General features: G+C 52.4%; 1 protein-coding gene across 1 annotated transcript; it reads right to left on the bottom strand.

Moving 5' to 3' along the window:
• Positions 1-4563: 4563 nt before the first annotated feature.
• On the bottom strand, positions 4564-12030 carry ADAMTS4 (ADAM metallopeptidase with thrombospondin type 1 motif 4). The gene is made up of 9 exons (XM_003785773.2): positions 11371-12030; positions 9945-10268; positions 9556-9688; positions 8883-9053; positions 7615-7901; positions 7328-7514; positions 6606-6781; positions 5467-5642; positions 4564-4993 (listed from the first exon to the last, which is right to left on the bottom strand). Exons 1-9 carry the CDS (start codon positions 12028-12030, stop codon positions 4564-4566), a joined length of 2544 nt encoding a protein of 847 aa, XP_003785821.1.
• Positions 12031-15694: the final 3664 nt, after the last annotated feature.

Here is a 15694-nt window from a genome sequence, read left to right as displayed (position 1 = left end):
GCCATTTTTTGGTTGCAGCCATCATTGTTGTTTGGTGGGCCCGGGCTGGGGATTCGAACCCACCACCTTAGGTGTATGTGGCTGGCGCCTTAGCCCCTTGAGCCACAGGCGCCGAGCCAATGACTTTATCTCTTAATGACCCTTAATTCCCTCTTTTCACTGCCAGGACCAAATACTTAAACTGTTTTAATGACTCTTTCTTGTTATTCTTGTTTCTGCTCTAGCTTGGATGTCCACACCCCAGGTCTGGCCCATGAGGGCAATATCATCTTGGCTCTATGGCAGGCAGAGGACTATGCCCCTCAAATTCTTAGCAAGAACTTGTTGGACTCCTGACTTCAGAATATTAGGTAGAGTCTACATACAACTTTGGCCTGGGACAGGTGATATGGGGAAGTCCATTCCAGAATGGGGCCAGGCCTTGCCTGGAGCTGAGGGCTGCAGCGACGTGTATCATTTGTCTTTATGGAGTCACTCTCTGTGCCCCTCTCACTCTAGCTCCCACCACCTAAGCTTAGTCCTCTTCTTAGAAAAACTTATTGGCTTGGCACCTGTAGCTCAAGTGGCTAAGGCACCAGCTACATACAACTAAGGTGGTGGGCTCGAATCCAGCTCAGGCCTGCCAAACAACAATGATGGCTGCAACCAAAAAATGGCCAGGTGTTATGGCAGGGGCCTGTGGTCCCAGTTACTTGGGAGGCTGAGGCAAGAGCATTGCTTGAGCCCAAGAGTTTGAGGTTGCTGTGAGTGAGACTGTGTCTCAGAAAAAACCCCCAAAACTTCTTTATGCCAGTAAGAAGGACTCAGTGAGTAAAATAACACATGTAGAAGTGATTTATGAAGTGTGAATCACCATGAGCATTATAGAAATGTGGGATGGGAAGGGCTATCATGATTATCTGCTACCCAGAGCCCAGCCCTAGACTCACCTTCCACCACTCTATTGATAGCCCATTAAGTCAGGACTCAGTTTCTGCCCAGTTCACAGGGCTCTTATCTTTTTTCTATTCCTGGTACTGTTCATTATGGTCTGCTTCCCAGAATGCAATGTGAATGCCATTAAGACACAGTGATATATTGTTTTTGTACCTCACATCTACTTAACACAGAGCTCTGCTCATTGAACCATGAGCTCATGGTATTAAAGTGCAGAAGCCTATTACTGGTAGTTCAGCTTTGCTAACTATGTAAGAGCAATAAAGATTGCTCTGGCCTTTTCCCATTCTCCTGTTTCTACCACCTCTGGCCTGGTTGGTAGGAGGGCCAGAGGGCCAGGCACAGTAGTGGGAGCCACATTTACCAGAGAGAAGGGCATGTGGGTGGCCCTCTTCTCATCGCTGCAGAGGGAGCAGGCACTGTGCTGGGTGGTGTAAAACAGAGAGTGCTGTGTAAGGCACTGCCTAGTACAGAACTTGATTAGCAAAGCCCAGCTCCAGTGAGCACAGAACATGTAACCACCACAACCCCCCCATGGCCTGCCTCCACTTCATAATCTCTGCTCTGTATCCCAAGCAATGTCCAGCGGCCCAGCTCAGGACTGCTACAGCAAAGTCAAGTGCCTTTGGCTCGCCATTCTACCTTCTGTACCCCTTATATCACGGTCTTCTTTACTTAGTGTTCCTCACTCACCCCCTTATCTTGCTCCTTCCCCAATCCCTAGAAGACTTGCTTCTGCCATTCAAAACTCCAGATTCTTGCCAGGGCCCCCTTCCCTCCCTGTTCCATCCATGACACATGGGACTGCCCAAGTTCATTCTCAAGCAAAATGGCCTTGCTCAGAAGGAAGAACAGAGCTGTCTCTATTTTTTCTTTTTTTTAGAGATGGGGGTCTCACTATGTTGCCCAGGCTGGAGTACAGTGGCTGTTCACAGGCACAATTCCACTACTGATCATCACAGGAGTTTCGACCTGCTCTGTTTCCAACTTGGGCCGGTTCACCCCTCCTTAGGCAACCTAGTGGCCTCTGGCTTTCAGGAGGTCACCATATTGATGCCGAACTTAGTGTGGACACCCGATCATTATAGCACACTATAGCCCAGAACACTTGATCTCAAGAGATCTTCTTGTCTCAGTCTCCCAAGTAGCTGGGACTACAGGCACAGCCACTTCATCGGGCAGAGCTATCTCTGATACCCTATTTCTCAACTATTCTGCCACCACTGACCACCTCCTTTTCTCAGGTCCTTCTCCAGGTCATTCTTTTTGCCCTTCTGCCTAATTCCTAGTAAACCATAACTTGATCGTTTTATGAAATTAATGGTTGATTCAGAGATCAGCATCCCAGTCACTCAGTCATAAGGGTAAGGTCTGACATGCCGATAACCTTTACTATTATGAAAATAGTTTAACATTTGTTCCCAAATGTTCTGGGTGGTCTGTGGGAACCAGAATCATTAGCTCCACTCCACATATGAGCAATCTAAGACTTAGCACCAGTGGCTTAACCAATGCCACCCAGCTAGGGAGGTGCTGAACCCCAATTCACATTCAGACCATTTGCTACCACTCCAGTGCTAACAGTTCCCCTAAACTCCTCAACTATCACTCTAACTACTAAGTTTGTGTTTACATTGATGTAGTTGTTCTCGTTATTTTTGCACCTTCATTTTCTTATCAGTTGTACTTGTAGCCAAGTGTTCGGGGTTTTTTATTATTTATTTATTTATTTTTGAGACAGAGTCTCACTATGTTGCCCTCAGTGGAGTGCTGTGGTGTCACAGCTCACAGCAACCTCAAACTACTGGGCTTAAGTGATTCTCTTGCCTCAGCCTCCCAAGTAGCTGGGACTATAGGTGCCAGCCACAGTACCCGGCTATTTTTTGTTGCAGTTGTCATTATTTAGCTGGCCCAGGCCAGGCTTGAACCAACCAGCCTCAGTGCATGTGGCTGGTGGTGTAACCACTGTACTAGAGGTGCTGAGCCTAAGTGTTTGTTTATTTATTTATTTTAGAGATTGGGTTTCACGGTGTCACTGGAAACCACTGGAATGCAGTGGTTTCACAGGGACAGTCACAGCTCATTGAAACCTTGAACTCCTAGCCAGGCACAATGGCTCATGCCTGTAATCCTGGCACTCTGGGAGGCTGAAGTGAGTGGATCATCTGTTTTTTTTTTTTGGCCAGGGCTGGGTTTGAACCCACCACTTCCGGCATATGGGACCGGCGCCCTACCCTTTTGAGCCACTGGTGCTGCCCCAGTGGATCATCTGAGCTGAGAAGTTTGAGACCAACCTGAGCAAGAGCAAGACACTGTCTCTAAAAAAGTCAGGCATTGTGGTGCATGCATGTAGTCCTCAGCTACTTCGGAGGCTGAGGCAAGAAGATCACTTGAACCCAAGAGTTTGAGGTTGCTATAAGCTATGATACCATGGCACTCTACCAAGGGTGACAAAGCAAGACTCTGTCTCAATGGAAGAAAACCAAAAAGAAGAAGGAAAACAAACAAACAAACAAAAAACCGGGAAAGAAACCTTGAACTCAAGTACAAGCTATCATTCTGCCTTAGCCTCCCAAGCAACTAGAACTACAGATGCGTGCCACCATGTCTAGCACCAAGCATTTATCATGTCTCTTTCATGTGATTAGGAGCCACCAAAGGTGAAGGACAGAATCATTCTTTCTCTGATATTCCTTTAGAATCCAGGATAGGGTTCTGCCAACTAAGGGAGTGGAATCCAGGTTGAGGGCTGGCACAATTAATGTGCATCTTTGTCACTTACAAGTGATTACAGACCCTAAGGAGGGTCTAGGACGACAGAAAAGCAGTAACAATAAGTAACAGCAGCTGCCATTTGCTGAGCACTCCCTAAGTGCAGGCATTATGCTAGTTCTTTATTTACATTACTTAGTTCTCACAACAAACTTCTAAGGGAGGTATTATTACTGGCAAACGGGAAAACTAATGTTCGGAGATATGGGGCCAGCATGTAACCCACATCTGTCTGACTCCAAAAGGAGCACATAAATAGCAGAATTCAGTTTATATTTAAAAAATATGATACTCCCTGAAGGCCCATCCTACCCTTGACTCCCCTCACCCCCCAAAATTCAGGAAGTGGAGCGCAGGGCAAGTTGTACCTCATACATAAGTGTACACACACATCTTCTTACACACAAACACACACAGATCACCTACGCCTACTACCACCATCCTGGATTTCTTGCCAGGGTGAGGACTATGAGGGGCTGGGGTCATGTTTCCCAGGACCCTAATCCTTGTCTCCTTCCCTGGTGCTAAATAAAAGTGAATAAATACTAAATAAATACAACTGGGGTCTGGGCCCACTCTGCCTTCCCCCCTCCCTCCTGTGACCCGCAGGGCAGAGGGGGCAGTTTAGATAGGAGACTGTCTTTCAGCCCTGCCATCCACCAACCCATCGCTGCCTCCCAGGGCAGGAAACTGGGGCAGGGCCAGCCTGCGCAGTAGGGCAGAGAGGAGGGGCAGGGACCACGCCCACAACCCCTCTCCACTGTGTCTTAGCATAAGGCAGCTACAGAAGCTCCCTATTTCTGCCAGCTAAGTCCGAGGCCCGGGTGCCCAGAAAGGGCAGCCGGGATGGTAAGGTTATTTTCTGCCCGCCCAGGGGCGCCGCCGCCTAAGAATCTCCAGAATCTGTGCTCTGCGGTGCAGCCAGTCTTGGGGAGTGGGGCGTGGTGTTGGCGGGGCTGGCCGGGGCACGAAGAAGCTGTATCGGAGGCGTGCATTCTGGGGGTTGCCAGCCACCAGAACTTGCAGCGTCAAAGGCTGGGCTAGTGGCCCATGGCCTGACAGTGTCTCCGAGGCCGCAGTGGCCCCGCTGTAGCGCAAGCTGACTGCCCCAGGCAGGACCACGTCTGTGGGAGAGGGCATCAGTGTGTATTCACCATTGAGGGCGTAGGAGCCATCTGGGAGTTTCAGAGCCAGGTAGATACTCCGGACGCCAGGGGCTCCCTGTTGCCGGATAAGAATGTGGGTGGCCCCGGCAGGGATAGTGACCACATTGTTGTATCCGTATCTGTGCGGAAGGAACAGAGGGGAGCTCAGCATCTCCTGAATGCCCTCAGCCTTCTAAGCTGTGTTTGCACATGCGTGCGAGGAGGGTTGTCTCCCCAAACCTCTGTGAGCTGTTCAGTCTATATCAGAGCTACATGCTCTTTTCTCTCAAAAAATTTACACCTGCTGCCCCCTTACTGATGTGCCCTTCTAAGCCCCACCTCCATGGTGCCACACCTACCCAATTCCTATTCTCCCTCCAAGACTCAGTTCAGAGATCACCCCCAGGAAGTCTTCCCTGATGCCCACCAGCACAGCACTTTGGGTGGGCCCCTGTTGAACATGGGGGATACTGCTGTAACTGTCTACTCCTCTATCTCCCCACTACACTGTAAGTTCTTTGAGAGTGGAAACAGTACTGAGTGCACCTCTATATCCCTGGGACGCAGAATAGTGTCTGGGAAGGGAGAAAGAGGAAATAAAAGGTGAAAGAACCTGAATTTTCTGAAGGAGCCTGACTGCTTGCTGCAGCCAGAACCATCACCACCACACACCATGCACTTGTCAAACTTCTTTTTGGAGCCAATAATCCGGTCACAGCCAGCATGGATGCAGCGGCCCTGGACACAGACAGAGGAGCTGTCTGGGGAACAGGGGGTCCCATCCACCACCTGAGGAGAAGAGAAGGAATGATGCAAAGTGTTCTCCTAAGAGGGCTTGGTAAGCTAAACAAGACTCGTGTCCCACTAGAAAAAGGATGTCAAGAAAGCTGGGGGAGGTGGGGGATGTAGAGATGAGGTGCAGAGTAAGCACTGGCCCCCGTGTGGGGTGATAATCAGGATGACAACAATAGTTATAAAAGCCACCATTTTCAGAGCACTGACTATGAATCCAGTAGTACACCAAGAGCTTTAAAAACATGAACGTAAATCTCACAACCACTATTTGAGGTTTCTAGGGATGGAACACCAAGATTTAGACAAATTAAGGAACTTGCCCTAAGGATTACGCAGATGGCAAGCAGAAGAGCCAAGGTGGGAAATACAGGTCTGTCTGAGTCCCAGCACAAAGCCCTAAACCCTGATGATACTGTCCCTGTATGGACGCTAGAGGGCAGCCAACCTGCAGGAAATCTTCCCAGATTAGGGGCGAAGGGAGCAAACTTCTGGTAGGGCTTGTTTTTTCATTTCTTCGCCTTTAACCCACTACACTATCACACAGAGGGTGTGTGGGGACATTATTTATCTCCTGTCCTTTGAGCGACTGGTTGTCCCATGGGGCCAAATGAGGCCACTGCTGTAATTTGACAGAGGAGCCCATGGAAAAGGGAGGTCCAAGGATGAGCCTCAAAGGCCACACACTTCTCACCAAAGGCAGCACTCGAAGATTAGGAGGGGAAGGAAAAGAAGTGGAGGGAAGGTTAGAGTAGCCTCTTGGCCACTTTTCTAGAGTCTGGAGCTTATTTACTCAATACCCATGGTTGGATAAGTCTGAGCGGTCCCCTGGGCTGGTCTGGCATGGCTGTGGAAATGACAGCAATGGTGCTATTTGGGAGGACCTTTGCCATCAGAAAGCAGAGGGACTGTGGGGGAACGTGTGAGCATAGACAAGGCTTGGGGTGTCCTGGCCCTTACCCGTGGTTCCAGCACATAGTAGTAGCCTAGTGCCCGGGCCTGGCAGGTAAGTTTGCACTGGTCTCGGGGGGCCACACCTGTATAGCGAGGGACCCAGTCCATGGGCCCTGGGAAGCTTTTGAAGAGGTCAGTGCGGTGGTTGTAGGCAGCGCACTGCTCCTCACGGAAGGTCAGCGCTGTAGGGGCAACATGGACAGTCAGCACCCCTCTCTCTTCTCATTGCCCACAAACCCTTCCACTAGCGCCCCCACCCACCCACCCAGGACTTTATTTATTTATTTATTTTTGAGACAGAGCCTCAAGCTATCCCCCTGGGTAGAGTGCCACGGCATCACAGCTCATAGCAACCTCCAACTCCTGGGCTCAAGCGAGTCTCCTGACTCAGCCTCCCAAGTAGCTGGGACCACAGGCGCCCGCCACAACGCCCGGCCATTTTTTAGTTGCAGCCATGTTGTTTGGAGGGCCTGGGCTGGGGATTCGAACCCGCCACCTTGGGTGTATGTGGCTGACGCCTTAGCCGCTTGAGCCACAGGTGCTGAGCCCCCACCCAGGACTTTAAATGGCATGGAGCTGCTCTCCCCAACAGATTGCCAAAAACGGTTTCCAGGGGTAGAGTCTCTCCCCCCAGCAGCCGGGGCAATCAATGCCTTCTTGGTCCCGGCACTCAAGGGAAAGTCCTTTCTGCTCTGCTACCTCCTCCTGAGGGCCTGTTCTCCCCTCACCTGAGCCAGTCGGGCAACCCTCGGCGTTGCAGGAGCGGAAGCGGGTACGGCGGCCCTCACAGTACTTGCCGCCATTTCGGGGGATGGGCCTGGTGCAGTCCCGGGAGGAGAACTGGACACCACCCCCACAGGTCCGAGAGCAGTCGCCCCAGGGTCCCCAAGGACCCCAGCCACCGGCCTGTGGAATCTGCAGAGGCACAGAATGAAAGAGTGGATGAGTGGACCCCCTGCAGGGCTCATGACCAATTTCAGCACCTTAGGCCCCCACCCCTGCCCTGAGATCTCACATTGAAGTCCTGGAGCTGGTCCACGTGGAGGCAGCGGCCACCCATGCAGGCCTGTGTGGGTCCGCAGGGCGTGCCATCGGCCCATGGTGAGTGCTTGGTCTGGCACATGGCATGGCCGTTGAGATGGCCAGAACACCAGAGGGCAGCACAGGGCGGTGGCAGCTGTGGACAATGGTGTGAGTCGGGCCCAAAGGTCAGCTGGCACTGGCGGTCAGCATCATAGTCCTTGCCAGGGAAAGTCACAGGCAGAAGCAGGGGAGCCTCTGGCTTGTCTAAGAGACAGTGCCCTGGAATGGAGATTGGGGCATAAAGTGAGGAACGGGCTGAGAAGAGCACTCGGGACTGCCAGCTGGAAGCTCAGGCTCCCTAGGACCTGATGGATCCTGGAAAATCCCAGGGCTCTAAGAGGCTTTACATGGCAGTTACAGTTTACTAGATGGTTATTCTGTGATGAGCATTGGCTAAATGCTTGACCAGCACATCTCATTTAATCACCTCTGAGGTGATTACCATTTTATACCTATTTGATATATCAGCTACAAACACAGTTAGGGGAAGTAACTTACACACCTCTAAACACCTGAAGGACAGAATCAGGATAGGAACCAGAGCACAATGTCCTCCTGCCTATTCTAATTCTATTCTACAGAATGCTCAAATCTATGACTCATCAATATCTCTGTCCAGTGGAAGTCATCCTGCTATTTTTTTTTTTAATTGAGACAGTCTCACTATGTCACCCTTGGTAGAGTGCCATGGCATCACAGCTCACAGCAACCTCAAACTCCTAGGCTCAAGTGAATCTCCTGCCACAGCCTCCCAAGTAGCTGTGGGAGAGAGCTGGGACTACAGGCGCCTGCCACAATGCCCAGCTATTTTTTTGTTGTAGCAGGCCCGGCCTGCATTTGAACCCACCAGACCTGGTGCATGTGGCTGAGCTATGAGTACCACCCCTCATCCTGCTATTCTTGCTCACCTTATCGTGACAAAGTAGTCACTTCTCTCACAGCCAGCCCATTCTAGTAGATAGTTCTGGCCCTTAGGAGGTCAGTTCTATTGAACCAACATTTGCCTCCCCTAGCTCTGTTACTTATTATGGAAGGAAATGGGGACCACACAGGGACCGCAGCATTTCTCAGGCCATCGCTTACTGCAGAGGAAGTACACCTGGGGGGAGCTACCTGTTCATGTAGAATGCAGCAAGAGTGAGAGCAGCGTGGGGGCAGGGAGGGAGTCCCACACAGGAAAGGTGAGTCCCACCTACTTACCATAGCCATTGTCCAGAAAGTCAGTGATGAAGCGGGCACTACAGGGTGACCAGGGCTCCTCAGGATCCACATGAGCCATTACAGGAGCCATGACATGGCGGGAGGTGCTCCCAGGCCCATTCAAACTGACACATGGCTTGGAGTTGTCATGGAGCATGTTGAAGACGTGGCCTGAGGGAGGAGATACCCTGCTAGAGTCCAGTGGTCCCATCCCTGTGCCTTCAAGGAGCTCATAAACCTAGTTGCACCTGTGGCTGGTCAGCTCTATTCTCTGTCCCACCCTGTCTGTGGTCCCTTAATGGTGCTCTCAGGGCTCCCACTATGTAGCTCCCATTGCTCTGTTATCTTCCCCTCTTCTCCCAAAATATACTCAGGGCCCTAACACTGAAAGCACACATTCTTTCACTGACTCCCTGCCCCAAACACACATGTGGGTGTGCGCACACATTCACAGTATGTTTCTACAGCCTACAGTATTTAATAGGAAAATCTAAATGTTTGTCTACATCCAGAACAGAGAAGGATAATGGTCAGTTCTGTACCCAGGCCTGGGGAAAAGGAATAAACACCTTGGGACTCCCATTAAGACCCAGGTGAACTCACTATCTCCTCCCCTCACCCCTGATCCCTTTCTCATCCACCCTGGTACTCCACAGCCCCACCCCCATCGTACCCAGTTCATGAGCAGCAGTGAAGGCTGATTGGAGCCCATCATCCTCCACAATGGCGCAGCTTCGAGCTGGGTCACACACAGTGCCCACATCAGCCATCCCCAGGGTGTCACAAGTGGAGACCCCACACAGGTCCTGTGGAGACAGATCATAGATGATGCATGAGGAGCCAAGACACCTGGTTACATTGGGATGGGGTCCAGATTACCAGAGACCTGGACACTAAGTACTCAGCACTGTCAGGACCCAGACAGCCATGGAAGGCAGTGTGGCTACGGCCAGGCACCATGTCACACAATCCCAGGAGCACCATTTACACCACAATATCTACGTAGTGGTTCTTCTCAGAACTATGCAAGGGCATGGCCTTCAGTGTTCACTGGGTCCTCACCTGACGGGTAAACAGAATGGCTGTGTCAAAGTGGTCAGGGTCCGAGTCCTCAGGGGTGTTGAGGCCCCGCTGCCAGGCACAGAAGCTGCGCAGGGTCTGGGCGGCACTGGGCCCCACTTGGGGCCCCTCCTCGCCTGACCCCAAGATTACTAGCCGAGTCACCACCAAGCTGACAGGGTTGCGGATGCTTGGATGCTTGAAGGCCTTGGCTGCTGCTGCCATAACTGTCAGCAAGTAGCGCTTTAGCCCCGCTCCATGAAATGCTGCCATCTTGTCATCTGCCACCACCAGGGTCTCCACAAATCTACTCAGTGAAGCAAAGCGCTGTAGAGAAAAAAGGAGAGGAGGATCCTGAAATAGACTCCCAGACCCGTGGATCTCTTCTCCCCTCCCTCACCTCCTGGATCTGGAACTCAGCAGAGCCAGCTGGGCCCCACATAGCCCATGGGACTCCTGACAGGTTTTGGTTGGCCCTCCCTCCAATCCCAAATCTCAGGGCTTCTGTCATAATTCTGAGGAATCAGCATTGGTTCTGAGAAGGGGAGGAGAAAGGGATTCCATGTCCCAGGCCTGCATGGGTGAAAGCAGCAGGACTGCCTTTGCGAAGGACTTTGGGGTTCCCCAGGCCTGAGTGTGGCCAGGGCCTGTGGGAGTTGGGATGGAGGGCTGAGCTGCTACGTGTCTGCCCTGTGTGGTTGGAGGAACGATTCAGTCAGCAGCTAGGGCCAGGGCCAGAGCTCAGCGTGGCGGGTGTGGAGGGGAGCGTCTGGTCTGGATTAAAGCTCCAGAGGGAGGAGGGAGGAAGGAAGGGAAGAAGGGGGGAGACCCAGAGTGGGAGGGAGGGAAGGATGGAGCCTCAGGCAGCCGTGTGCAGTCAGTCCACAGTGTGGGAAGGGGATTGACCAGGAGGAGGTATGGGACGCCTTCCCTCCCTTTCCCACTTCTGCCCTAGTTTGCAGTTTGCCAGCACAATTTTAAAGGCATCATCAGAAGCCAGAGGCCAATCCTTTGGGCCTTGAACCTTACTCCTTTAGCTGGGGGTGGGAGTGAAAATGAAATTTGTGGCAGAGAAAAGAGCCAAAGCGAAGGGGCTGTTAGATCTTTATTGCTGGGGATTGTGCCAGCAGAGGATGCCATGGCCAGACAGGGGTGGGTGGGGATGGGGAGCAGTCATTCCCAGCCTGAAGTCTCTGACCCACCTCTGAGAAGCCTCAGTGTAGATCAGTGGTCTGGCTGGGAGAAGGGCAGGGGCAAGGAGAGACCAGAGCCTTCCCAAGGAAGGAGGCTAGTGGAGAGAGGAAAGCAGGCAAAAGGGAGGGAAGCAGGATGGCCAGAAGTGGAAGTGGGTGGAGAGAGGGTGAATAGGGGTCAGTAGGACAGACATGGCGGGAGGACGCTGCAGGACACAGACTCAGGAGCTGCCTACCTTGGCTCTTCGGGGGCTGGGGCTGGGGCTCCCAGCAGGAGCCTTGACGTTGCACATGGGACCCTGGCTGCTGGCAGGACTCTTCCGGCGTAGGATGTGAGCCCCAGGTCCCCCTGCAGAGTTAGGGGTGCCCCCCTCCAGGGGCTGGAGATGGAGTTCGGCCCCTCGATACTGCAGGACCCCTAGCAGGGCTCCCCCATCCCAGTGCAGAGATGCCACCGACTCCGGATCTCCATTGATGGTGCCGGTCAGGTAGGTGCCTGGCTCTGCCCCACCTAGTAGCTCAGGTGTCTGGCCCAGGTACTGCACTGTCAGCCCCTCCACCTGCACACCAGGGTCCTGCTCCAACTCTAGTAGCAGCGTCTCCCCAAAGGCCGGTAAGCGGTACAACAGCCTGGCAGGGGCGCCCGAGCCAGGCAGGATGCTGCTGTTAAGCTTCTCTGGAAACACGATCTCCTCCTCCCGAGGGAAGGGGCTGGCCGGCTGGGCTGAGGGCAGGAGGGAGGCCAGCAGCAGCAGAAGCAGCCTGGAGAAGGGCACAACGGGGAGCAGTAGGCGGGGGTGGATTCCCCACAGCCAGCGCCCTGCCAAGCCCCTCCTGCGATGCAAGCCTGTCCGGGACATGGCACTGGTGCTGTAGCTGGAAGGGACTGAGGCCATCTGGGGCACGAAGTCCTCCACACCCTAGCTTTGGAAAGTTCCTCTCTGTAGCCTGGGGGCTCGGACTCCTGCCAAGGTCAGAGCAGAGTTTTCAGAGGGGCTGGGGACCTTCAGAGGAGATGGAAAAAACTTAGCCCTCAGGCTTAGGAGAGGTGTCCAAGGGTCTGGCTCCTCAAAATTCTTCTCCTGCGCCCTTCTCTCCTGGATCTTTGTCTCTCCCTGTTTGTACCTTCCGCAGCTTCTCTGGCCTCTCCCTCTGTATAACTCTGTCTGGGCTGCTTCTTTGCCTGCCCTGTCTCTGCCTTCTTCTATTATGCCTTTGTCTCTGTCTCTTCCCTCCTCTGTCTCTCTCGTGTCTATGTGTCTATGGGTGTCCCTGTGGGTTCTCCCCAGCCTCTCTCAGCACCGGCTCTTTTAAGCATCCTGAGCCCTGCGATTGGCTAATCTCTAAGCCACTCAGCCAGAGTTCTGTCGGTAGGACTCAGAGGGGTGTATCATTGCTTCCCAAAATCCTAGTTTTTGTTTTCCTTTAAAAAAAAAAAAAAAAGTGGGACTTGCCCAGGGGAGGAGAATCTCTAGCAGCCGGATGGATTATAGGCACTCGGCCAGCTGATGACATAGCCTTTTCCCAAACCCCACAATCAGCCCTCAGCTGTCTCTTTCCCTTTTTGGTGGGACAAAGCCCCAGGAGAGAGAGTCAGGGAGTCAGGGAAAGGGCCTGGCTAACACGCACAGATAGGATCATGGTCCTAGGAGAATTCTTGCTCTTACAGTCTAAACTGGCATGGCTTCTCTTTTCTCAAGTCTCTCTTGTGCTGCCCTTTGGCCCTAAAGTCTGGTTTCCAGGGCTGAGGGGACTAAGTGAGCTGCTGGGGAAAGTGGTAGGGAACAGGTAAAGAAACATCAAGAGGGAAGAACAAAGAAAGGAGGTAGATTAATATGGCTTAGGATGGAACCAAGCAGCTGGAGAGAACAGAGGAGTCAGAGAGGTGGGGGAGGCAAGGAAGCAATGATCTGGGAATTTACGGCCCAATGGTAGGATGAGTCTGCTTAGAATGAACACACAGAGGAGGCAGACAACAAGGCAGGAGGGGTTAATGACTTTTCCTTTTATAGACGGAGGATCCAGGGTGGCACCTCCTCTTCTCGAAGGTCCCTTCTCTCCCTCAGGCTCCCCCTTCCTGAGTTACCACTACTCACCCCCTCCAAAGCCTGGAACAGCCATTCTGCCTCCATTTTCCCCCAGGGTTCCCCCTCCTCACTTCCTGACTCCCCATTTCCCTGGCCCAGCTCCCAGTAGCTTCCCCCAGGCTCCTGGCCCTGCTCCTACCCACTCCCAACTACCCTAAATCCTCCCCTCAGCTTCAAGTCAACCAACCCCCAGCACAGGCAAGACTTGCTCTCTCAGGAGCCCAGATTTACCTGGTGTCAGTCTGGGTGAATCCCTATCTGGCACCCTCCTCTGGCCCCTCTTTGCCCTGAGAACACAACTGTTCTGGAATATCTAGTAATCTTATTTCTCATTCTCCATGGGACAGGGAGAGGGTGGAGGCAGCATTGTGCATATAGGGAAATTAGGGTGCTGAGAGAAACAGGAACCCAGAGCTTAGGGTGGGGATAATGGCTGTGGGGAAAAAGGTACATTAAGGAAAGGAAGGAAATGATTCCTTTGGTTCTAGATTGGAGGAAACTTAGAAAAGAGGTCTTAGGGGTGGACACTCAAGGCAAGGAAGTAAAAGGTTCAGAAATAGGGGCAATTTCTGTTCACCCCATCCCACAGCCACTCCTTTCCCCAGGAAATCCCCAGGAAGGAGAGTACAGTCAGCAGTCTCTTCCCTTTCCCAGAGGTAGACCACCTCCTCCTGCCCCCATTCCTCTATTCACTCTCTGCTTTGTCACCTCCTGTCCCCCACATCATATCCTTTGCCAGAATACTTCCTCTTCCCCTCCCTTCCTGCTCAGGTCACTAACACCTGCTCTGGTGCCCATCACTTTCTATATCAGCCACCCCTTGTCACTGCCAGACCTACTTCTTGACACCCCACATACCCTGGTCCTAAGTGGAGGGGGCTGGGGCTAGAAGAGTTTAGACAAGGGATGGAAGACCAGAAGGGACAGGGGCAAGAGGAGCTATCACCAGAGGACTCTACTGCCCCTTCCCACTCCCCCATCTGAGATGAGGACAAAGGGGGTGACTAAGCAGTGAAAGACAAAGGGCTTTAGAGTGGCAGCAGCAGTGTGTGTGGGGGGTGTTGGCAGCAGGGAGAAGGCACAAAAGCAGCAGTGTCCTAGGCAGCTCCCCAGGAGCCCCCACCCTAGTCCCAGCTCAAGCTGCCTCCAGGGCCAAGCAGCCCAGTCTATACTGACTTTTCCCAGGCTGATCAAAGCAAATAAATGCAGTCCTTGCCACCCCCCATCACCATCACTACATTTGTGGTGTTTCAACTATACAAGAAGAATGTGCTAAAATAACATGGCATAGGATTGTTGAAGAAGCTAAGATGTCTATTTTCTTTTACATATATAATGTATAAAGAATAATGTGTAATTTATGTATCTAATAAATCTTTAAAAAATATAAGAGAGAAGGCCCAGGGAAAAAATGGAGAATGAGGAGGGTAGGGGGACCAAACCTCTAGCCTGGCTTTGTCGGGCTTGCCTAGTCTACCCCAAGTCCTGGTCAGTTCCCACAGCCAGGGTTCTGGCCCCACCCTTTGGTACTGTTCCCATTAGGTCAATTCCCAGGCTAGAAGTCTGGCTTTCCCCTCTTTCTCTATAGCTAAGAATTCCCTGTCTCTACCATTCCCATGGTCTGTCTGCTCAGCCTTGCTGCACTGCTGGTGGGCTGCATCCCAAGGACCCTATCTAGGGGAGATCTGGGAAAGGCTTCTTTCCAGGCTCAAGGGAGAGAGTTGTACAAATTCTACGGGTGAGTGGCCCAGCTGGAGCTGTGCTTGAAGGCAGAGGGAGAGAACAGGAACTAGCCTCCCAGACTAGAAAACTCTTTGTCCATACAGAATTGGGATCCAACTCCTGGTGCTACTACATTTCCATGCTGCTGGCTACTATGATGACCGCTGTGGTAGCAGGGTCAGAAAGATACAAGCAATAAGAGATTGACGCAGAACGGAAGTGGGATGTGAGGCATCTCCAAGGGCTCTTCCCGGGTCTGTGATTTGGTAGGTCCAGGAAGCCTAACGGATATCAGGGTCACCCACAGAAGGCCTCTCCTCCCCCATCTGGGATGAGGTGGCTCCTACAGACTCTGGCAACTTCCTCTTCACCACCAATGCTGGTGGCCTTGGCGTCCTACTCTTTTTTTTTTTTTTTTGGTTTGGCGGGAACTCTCAGACCCTCCCAGCCTCCTTTGGGCTCCTTTTTCCTATCCCAATTCAGGACATCTGGAAATTAGCTGGCTTTCCCGGCTCCAAATCTTTTGGATTCAGCGAAGGGAAGGTAATTAGCGAAGCCCGGGGCTCCTCCAGAAGGGCTGAGCTCAGATACAATCGGAGTGCAGCCAAGGCGGAAATGGGTAGGGAAGGAACCCCCGCGCGAGTTTCCAAGGTACACCCAGGCAGGCTCAGCGAAAGAGCGCATAGAAGTACGTTGTTGCCCCTGGCAGGAGTGGTGTGGCAACAACTGTCCTTGCTCACTCCCAGAAAAT

This window comes from Otolemur garnettii, unplaced genomic scaffold (genome assembly GCF_000181295.1).
Source record: "Otolemur garnettii isolate 467f Iridium unplaced genomic scaffold, OtoGar3 scaffold00016, whole genome shotgun sequence".
Classification (NCBI taxonomy): Eukaryota; Metazoa; Chordata; class Mammalia; order Primates; family Galagidae; genus Otolemur; species Otolemur garnettii.
Note: the sequence above shows the minus strand (reverse complement) of the source record. Positions and strands in the feature narration are given on the sequence as shown.